Raw genomic sequence first — 8,911 nt, forward strand, 5'->3', positions numbered from 1 at the left:
CCTTTCTGCCTCTGTTAACACGACCATTCTGTGCGGGTTCTATAAGACTGCAACAGTGGTGGCCTGCATCAACTGGCAGGGACGAACCAAAAGTCAGGCAGTGGCCCAGGACTTTTGTTTGGGCAGAACAATGCTTGAAGCTGCTGATGGCATCTCATGTCTGGGGTGGATAACGTACAAGTGGATTTTTGCAGCCAGAAAAAGCTAGACCCTGGGGAATAGGAGCTGTTTGAGATGGCGATGTGTCTAATTCACGACAGATGGGGTTCCCCACCCCCATGGGCTTGATGGTGTCCAGACAAAATGCCAAAGTGCCTTGGTTTTACAGCTAATGGAGAGACTACAGGGCAGAAGGAATCAGTGCTCTGGTTCTACCTTGTCTCTAGGCATTCTTCTGTTTTTCTTCCATGGCCATTTGTTGGCAAGATGTTATGATGGATAGCGACACATCCAAGCAAGTGATTCTGGTGGTTCAAGTGGCCATGGTTCACAGACTGCCATAGACAGGCAGCTGAGGTTCAGCCATCTGTTGAACCTTCTCCGCCAGAGCTCAATATTTTCGGACCAGATGACTCACTTCTGTCTCATGGCCTGGCTTTTGAGAAGAAATGTCTGAGACAGAGGGGATATTCCGAAGAAGTTATTACCATCTTATCGCATGCTTAGGTGACCTTTCACATCTTTGGCATATGTGAGGGTCTTCGAATGCTGGTGTACAGTTAATGGAGTAAGCCTATGCAGGCTATGGCATTGCATATTTTGGCTTTTCTGCAGGAGGGTTGGTTAAGGGTCTGGTCTTTAACTCTCTGAGACTGTAGCTAACAGCCTTAGGCTGTCTTTGGGGTAAGGTGCATGAATGTCCTATGTCCACATCAGGATGTGATGTGTTTTCTTCGAGGAGTGAAGCATTTACATCTTCCATGTTCTCCTTGGAACCTTAATCTGATACTTAGAGGAATATGTGAAGCTCTGTTTGAACCACTTAGGGCAACTATAAAGGACTTGACTCTGAAAATGTTATTTCTCATGGCTATTTGTTCAGCAAGAAGAATCTTAGAACTTCAGGCGTTGTCATGTCGAGATGCTTTTCTTCAGATTTTGGAGTCTGGGGTATCTTTAAGCATGGTAGCTTCTTTTCTGCCCAAAGTTATTTTGGCATTCAATCTTAGTCAAACTGTGGAACTTCAGGCTTTTCCGGATTTGGATTTGTCTATGCTTCATGAAAGAGCTTTGTCTTGTATGTGAGGCAAACATTATTGAGGTATCTTAAGGTTACTGATTATTTCCAGAGGAGGGATCACCTCCTTGTGCTGTGGAGTGGTCCAAAGAAAGGGTGTAAGGCATCAAATACTATGATTGTGCGTTGACCAAAGGAGGCTATTGGCTCAGCTTACCCTTTATAAGGGTCCTCCTGTGCCTGAGGGATTAAGGGCTTACTTGACTCGTTCTCAGGTGACCTCTCATGCCGAATCCCAACAGGTCTCCCTGCAAGAAATTTGCAGGGCGGCTACATGGAAGTAATTGCACGCTTGTGCCAGACATTGCTTGGATGTCCAGGCTCCGGAGTCCATGTGCTTTGAGAATGCTTTACGAGCAGGACTCTCATGATCCCACCCTATTTAGGGGAGCTTAGGTACATCCTAGGGGTCTGGACTGATTTGGGGTATGAACAGAAAAGGTAAATTTGGTTCTTATGTGCGAATTTTCATTCCTAGAATTCCACAGAGCCACCCATTGGGGGGGGGAGGAGTCTACCGCTCGTACTAACAGTTTGTATATAAAGCATAGTTAATGGAACCAATGCTCTTCTACTTTTAGTTTCTGGGAGCAAGTTTCCATTTTGTTTGCAATTTTACCTTCCTCCTGCTCGTTGTGGGAGTTGGGATTCATAATTAGTGTTGATTCAATGGTTATTTCAACACTGAGGGGACTGCAGGTGGCAAACTAGATTATGTAGCAGTTATCAGTGAAACTTCTGTCTCAATTTGCTGGTAGGGAGGCAAAACCCAGGAGTCTGAACTGATCTGTGGATTCCAAGAATGAAAATTGGCAGATAACCAATTTTCCTTTCCTATCCCATCTTTTTAGTTTCCCAAGGAAATTTGTAAGGCATGACTTCCTCTTCCTAAATCGATATTGGCTGTTCCCCATTAAGCTATGTTCATCCAGGAGTTTTACCAGGCCCTGCAGGCGTTGTTAGCCACCCTGCATCCCTCAGCTACAAACACAGATTGGAATGATAAGTTAGATTACTGTAATAGAATGGACATGTTCCTTACTGTCAGATCTTATTCTGATAATGCCTTCAGCAGTCCAAACCAACTCTTTGAATATTTTGGGTATGCTACTCGCCTGCTCAGGACCTGTTAATTTGTATAGTGTGTGGACTGTAAGATTTGCATTTCCTATTATGAATCGCTGGAGATGGTAAGGGCCACTGGAGAAGGAAGTGCTATGGACAGCTGGATTAAAGCTGCTGCTCTTGATTAGTCACAGGGGCCTAACTGCTACTATGGAAGTTATTAGAACAGAAGTTGACAGTAAGGAAAAGTCCCATTCTAGGAAGTAGTTTTCAAATTGTTTTAATTTTAAAGGTTAGACCTAAAGAGTAAATTGTGATAGAAAAGTGTTCACTGCTCAGATCTGAGCAGTTTTGTAAGTGCCAGGAATAGCATTTTAACTTTTAGGGTGCAGTATGGGTGAGATTGCTCCCTTTATTTCTGTTCATAACTTCAAATGTAGTACTGCATAAAGTTAAAAGTTTGAGCTCTGAAGTCCAATTGACATTACTGGTCCATTGCATTTTATTAACATAGTAAAATTGATGCAAATGAAGACCAAAATGGCCCATCCAGTCTGTCCATTTTGGGTCGATGCATTTGGAACCAGGTACCTACTCCTACTTCTCATGTAACTTCTGGGGTTGTAACTGCTGCTTCATTATTCTGTTTGTGCCATGCTTTTTTTTTTAATTAGGTTATTAAATTTTAAAAAAGCCCTCTTGTGTAGCTTCAACCAATACAGATGTTGGATCTATCTCTGTAACTAGTGTTACAGCATGCAGACATTGTATTAAACACAGTGTGATCATTAAGGTGTCCAAACTTTTTTTTTTTTAATGCATCCTCTAACAGTTTCCAGCCATCTCAACAGCTGTTGCAGCAGGTGGTTTCCTGTGGCACCATGAATTTTTAAAAATGGTCTTGACCATATATATTTTGGATGGGAAGTACTGCAGAGATAAAAAATGTATCAAGAATTGATACGCTACCAATGAAAAGGAACAGTGAAATAATTATTGCAGAGCGAATCTGTACCCAAACTTTAATGTGCCTTTATGGGTGTCAGCAAGCCGGAAAAACATGCAAAACTTCTCTGCACAAAAAAGTGTCCCAAACTCTCTCTTTCACCTATGTTGCCCACAAAGGGTGCCAGATGTTTATTTTTCAATCATTTTCAATTGCATATACAACAATATTTAGCACATGAACTATGTAAGTGCACGCTCTGATTTGCTGACACACTAAAGTGTGGTTATAGATTTGCTTTGCAAATAGTTTCCCTATTCCTTTTGGTGGCATATTACTTTTAAGGACAGTTTGGCTTTTTTTGTTTTCAGTTTTGTGATCAGTAAGAGCTGAATGTATTTGATACAGTTGGAATATGTAGATGGATATGAATTTAGCAAGCTGTAAATTGGGTTATTTAAATCATGCTATTTCTGCTGAAGTTAAGGTGGGTGTAATTGAAGTAGGTATGGGGCCAGAGAACAAAAGAATGTGCTTGGTTCATGCACATGTATTTAGTGCTGCTTCTGTTTTCTAATAGCTCTTTGGATCTATTGAATTGTGGAACAGCTTTGGGCTCCCATGTTCAGTTCAAGACTTCTGCTTTCATATAGAAGGGAATGAGCAAATCAGAAATAAAATGATCAAGACTGAATTTGCTGAACATTTTTCCCAGCACTTCAATATAGGTAGATTTAGTTGGCAAGTTGTAAATTAAGTGGCACATGTTTGCAGTAGGCACAAAATGGTAACACAATCCTCGAGTTAACAGGGCTTGACGCTCCTAAGCAGTAGCACTTTCATCAATGTGTCAGGCCCTGTCTATTATACATTAAGCAGTAGTGCTCCCCATTCCTGCAGATGCATGCTCACTGAGGATTTAGTGAGAGGGTAAGATCTTTTCCTGCTCAAAACTTCTATTTCATAAGTTATCTGGGATCTGAAGACACTCAATATCTTATGCCCAGTACTTGGAGTGTACCTGATGACCACATTTTATTTTGTTTTATATTTTATTACATGGATTGTATATATGTGCATACCCTCCCTGAACTGTGGAAGGTTGGGTAACATAGTGCAGTTTGTATAATCCTAGACACTGGCAAAATATAGCCTTGCTTATTACTTAGTGTGGTATCCGTGTGCCGTGCAAGGGAAAGGAGTTAAAAGTGGACAGCACACTGTGAAAGAAGCAGTAATGGGAGGGGAGCACAGATCTCCCCTGGAAAGCTTGTGGCATAACGATGGCCACAATAGCATGCAGTTAGTTTATCACAGTCTGTGAATAAGTACAAAATGTAAAAAAATATAACACGAATACTTCTATCTCTTTACTGCTCAGGTGTTCTTGCTGGCCATGATAATCGTGTAAGTTGCTTGGGTGTGACTGATGATGGCATGGCGGTGGCAACAGGATCATGGGATAGTTTCTTGAAGATCTGGAACTAAAATCTTTAGGTACGTACTTGATTTGGATTTTATGTAGCACTTAAGCATAAGTGCAGTTACTTCCAGAGTGGAAACCTGGTAGAATACTTTTCCCTTGCCTGGCCTGGTTTGAAACTTTTCAGGGGCAGAGGTGAAATTCTTACAGATAATGCCCAGAACCTGTAATGTGGAGAGTAGCTCAGCTATTTTGAGAGAGAGATATTTTAACATATTGATTAGCTTAGGGCTTTACTCATCTTAGTATGCAGAGAAGTGAAAGGAAACTGCCAGACAACCTGTGATTGATAAATAGATCTTGCATCATTCAATAGATGCAGTACTCGTACTGTACATATGCACTATCTCCATGTTTCAGGCTCCCAAACTGCACTTGGATGATAGTAAGGCCTTTATATCAGGCTCAGACAGAATGCTCAAGATCTGAAGACACTCTGACAAATCTCCTCCAGTACCAGACTCTAGGCCAAGTTTCTGGCGAGTCTTTCAGCAGCCATATTAAATAAAGAATATATATAACCTTATGTTTTCAAATACTTTCCACACAGGCCAGCTGTAGCAGCAAAATCTGCATTTTATGAATGCCTTCATGTTCTCTAGTTTGTAACTATTTTTCTTTTCCCCTTCAAGGTAGCAGATTTGACTCCACGGTGACTGGAAGAGCATTCCAACATCTGAAAAATCCAAATTTTAGCATATCCAATCCAACCATACTAACTTGGACACCGCTCTCCCCCTTCCATTGTACAAACGGCAGAAACTTTTCCCTTCTCCCTCTCGCCAAAACAAAGAGCACAATTCTCCAGAAGGAAGAATTTCTGAGATTTTAGGTGAATGAAACATAAAATTGTGCATTCCTTTTGGGACCATTTCATCTTCTACTTTGTCTTGAGGAAAAGGAAACACTATCATGGAACCAGAGCATAATCAGCTTGAGGATAATAGGGAACATGATAAAACTAACCTTAACTTTGGGGAGTTTAAAGTTTTAGATTCCACAGTTCTGTTTGTTTTTTGTTAAGTTTGACACAAAGCAGAATACTTGTCTTTTTTTTTTTTTCTCATATGGTTTCAGATTTTAAAGTGTTTGTACTGGTATTTTTTTAAATCATTTCCTTATTTTAATATATATATATATATATTTCTTTGTGGTCAATTGAGCAAAACCAGGGTGTCCCATACCAGTGTCTGGGGTTATTAATGCTGTAAATTTAGTCCCCAATTTTTTCTAATTTGTCTGTCACAGGTAATTGCACAAAAACATATAGAGAATACTTTTCAACCATAAACTAACCAAGCACATGCATTTCTCGGCAAAGAAAGACTAATTTAAAGAATCTTTCATGTCTGTGGGTATTTGGTACAAACCAAGCCCTTTTTCCCCTCTTCCCTTCAAATGAAATTTCAGGGTTTAGTTTCACTCCTTGGATTTCGTAAAGCAATTGGAGAGCAGTCTCTGTATCGTGGGGCTCTCTTTTTCAGAGAGCCTCATCCCTGTGCTTGGACTTACTCTGTCCTCTTTGTGTATGAAATGATGTACAAATCAATGTTTTGGAAATAATAAATCTTGAACTTTCTAAGTTAAAACAAAACAAAGGGGGTTTTTCATATTGTTTGCCATAATGGGTGGGATTTACTTTACTTGCATGCTGTAGAAATGCTAAAAATTAACAAATGCATCTGGAACGAAGGCCTTCAATTTCTTTTTCCAGCTTGTTTAAAATAAAAAAAAAACAAAACCCCAACCTATAGCCATTGCCACTCTATTTTTTATTGCCGCTACTCTGTGCATGAATCGATGGTAAACTTCAGTTACTGAGAAGCTATGCACAGTTTCCAGTAGTGCGATTTTGCTTTTTATGGGTTTTTCATTAATTATAACAAAAAAACCAAAAGTAGTCTGTTCAAAGAAGAATGCTGTTCATGGTTTCTGAGGGAGATGACAAACTTGAGCGTCCTGTTTAGAAGTTAAGGCTCCACAGCAGAGTCAGAATTTTAGAGGCCTTTATTTTAATGATCAGGTTAGTAGCAGCAGCCTTTGGATGGCCCCTCCCTGGCAGCAGTAGTGACTTTCTCCCTCCATTTTGTACAAACTAAAAGTGTGCCGTAATTGTGTGCTAGGCCAGGACTTGGCAGAAAAAAAAAACAAAACCCAACAAAAAAGATGAAAATAAGTCTGTTTCCATGAAATAACTCTGTAGAGCGCTCTGCAACCTATATCCCTTTTCACCTTTTGTATTTAATTTTAAGGTCCGTGTACTACAAGAAAGCTGGATGCAAGATAGATACTTATTAAAATGTACTGTTATTTAAGATGTAATAAAGCAGTTTGACATGAGTTAATCTGGTTTTCTTTTTTTTAAAGTAGTGGTTTCAGATGTGTTAGGATTATCTGTGCACCAGACTTGGAAGGAATTGGGAATTGTAAATTGCAGAGTTCATTCTCAATGAACTGCACCGACCTGATCCTTAGGATCGGCATCAGACTCCTTAAGCTGGGAAGAGGGTTAATTTTCAGAAAATGGCAGAGTTCTCTCACACACCATTCATGTGAAGCACAGTGTTTACAGGGAAGTCTTCAGGGTGAAACAGAGCTGGAGAGGATGTTCTGCAATTGGGCACTTGGAAATTTCAAGCATTTTTTCTTTTCCTCATCCCTTACCAAGGTGCTAGTGCAGCTAAGAATAGATCATTTGTTTTGAATGAACTCTGGAGACTGCTGTGAGGAAGGGAAATTGCAGATGCTTCCTTCTGGATTCCCTGTAAGCAGTGAAAAGGGCATGGAGCAGCAGGATGTCGCCCGGGGTCACCTTAAGAACCTCCACGTGTGGGGGGTGGGGATGGGGCGGAAGGATTTCAGAATCTCTGCCGATTAATTGCCTGCCTCGATTACCGACTTGTCCTATGTAGCAGATGTTTGGACAACTGCCATTTTCTCCACACCCTCCTCCCCCAGTGCCTGGTGGGGAGCTATTTGATGCCCAGTAAGCTGTGCAAACCTGGCAGGATGCCCAGCTTCTTGTCACATCTGCAGCCCCTAAAAAAGGCCAAGCTGCGTCCTACATACTAGCAGCATGTTAGTACTAAGCAAGTACCAAACGTGTTACATATTTGTGTGTTGGGATGTTACTTCCTGGAAAAGCCTGAATAAACCAGGGCTCAGTGTGCTGTTGGGTTTTCGCCTTAATGTTGGGTCACTTCACTTGCTGCCCACAAGTCCAAAACCTGCAGGCCTGTTTTGCTAATCTCCCCAAATACTAAATGAAAAAAAACAGTGAAATAGAATCAAAGGGCAAGCCAGTGTATTGAGGAGGAAGTTTCCTAGCCAGCTGCATGCTGTGCAATAGAGTGCCGTGTAAATTCATGAAAAATGGCTTAACGCAGAATTGAAGCATTTAATTCTATGCTCAGAGAAATAATGAATCTAAGGATAACATTTAAAAGTGTCTTTTGTCTGCAGTGTAAACAGCTGGCCTCTTCCTCCTCCCTCACCCCCCTGAGGGATCAAGGATTCTGAATGAACAATCAGAATGTAAGAAGTCAGGGCTCCGTGTTGAGCAGGCGTGAGAGAGACCAGCGTGTGCTGGGCAGGGAAGCTGGTAGCTTTCCAGGAATTAGAACATCATTTAATTGCACCACTCTGTGCTTGGCTGGAGCCACGTGCTCGGACTTCAGAAGCCCTTTCAGCCAGCTGTCAGAATCCAGCCCCACCCCCCCTCCCCGAAAAATACCGCTGTCAATCTAATTTGGTTGTGCCCTGACCTGAGCAAGCAGATCAGAGATCAGGTGGGTTCAAGCCCCACCCCCCACCCCCCAATTACTACCACAGCTAGGGGAAGAGGGTTCATCTCTGGTTGCAAGATCAGACATGGAGGACCTTTGCCATTTGACTGAATGTGTATTAGCTAACTGATTTAGAGTACAGCGAGTATTATACAAAGTGTGGGGAGATGGTACCTGTGTCCTCATAGCAGAGGCAGAAAAGGATGTGCCCTGGTGAGCGTTTCACACTGCTCAGACATGCTGCTAGGTGTACAAGAAGCTCACGCCCACATCTGGAGACTAGTGGGCATAACATTTTGATTCTCAACACATTTTTCTTCATGCCATATGGCATGCCTGGTCAGCAGGACCTGGGAGTGTGGGAAGAGCTGTCTTCAGCTCACTTCTTTGCAGAA

General features: G+C 41.6%; 1 protein-coding gene across 2 annotated transcripts in view; it reads left to right on the forward strand.

Annotated features, from left to right (window-relative positions):
• The window catches only part of GNB1 (G protein subunit beta 1), an 89,977-nt gene extending 82,906 nt beyond the window's left edge, over positions 1–7,071 (forward strand). For both annotated transcript variants that reach the window (XM_029577926.1, XM_029577927.1), the window contains exons 10-11: positions 4,630–4,745; positions 5,364–7,071. In XM_029577926.1, coding sequence (XP_029433786.1) covers positions 4,630–4,736 — 107 coding nt within the window. In that variant the 3' untranslated portion in view covers positions 4,737–4,745; positions 5,364–7,071. The remainder of the gene's footprint in view (positions 1–4,629; positions 4,746–5,363) is intronic.
• Positions 7,072–8,911: the final 1,840 nt, after the last annotated feature.

Source organism: Rhinatrema bivittatum, chromosome 15, assembly GCF_901001135.1.
Source record: "Rhinatrema bivittatum chromosome 15, aRhiBiv1.1, whole genome shotgun sequence".
NCBI classification, from domain to species: domain Eukaryota; kingdom Metazoa; phylum Chordata; class Amphibia; order Gymnophiona; family Rhinatrematidae; genus Rhinatrema; species Rhinatrema bivittatum.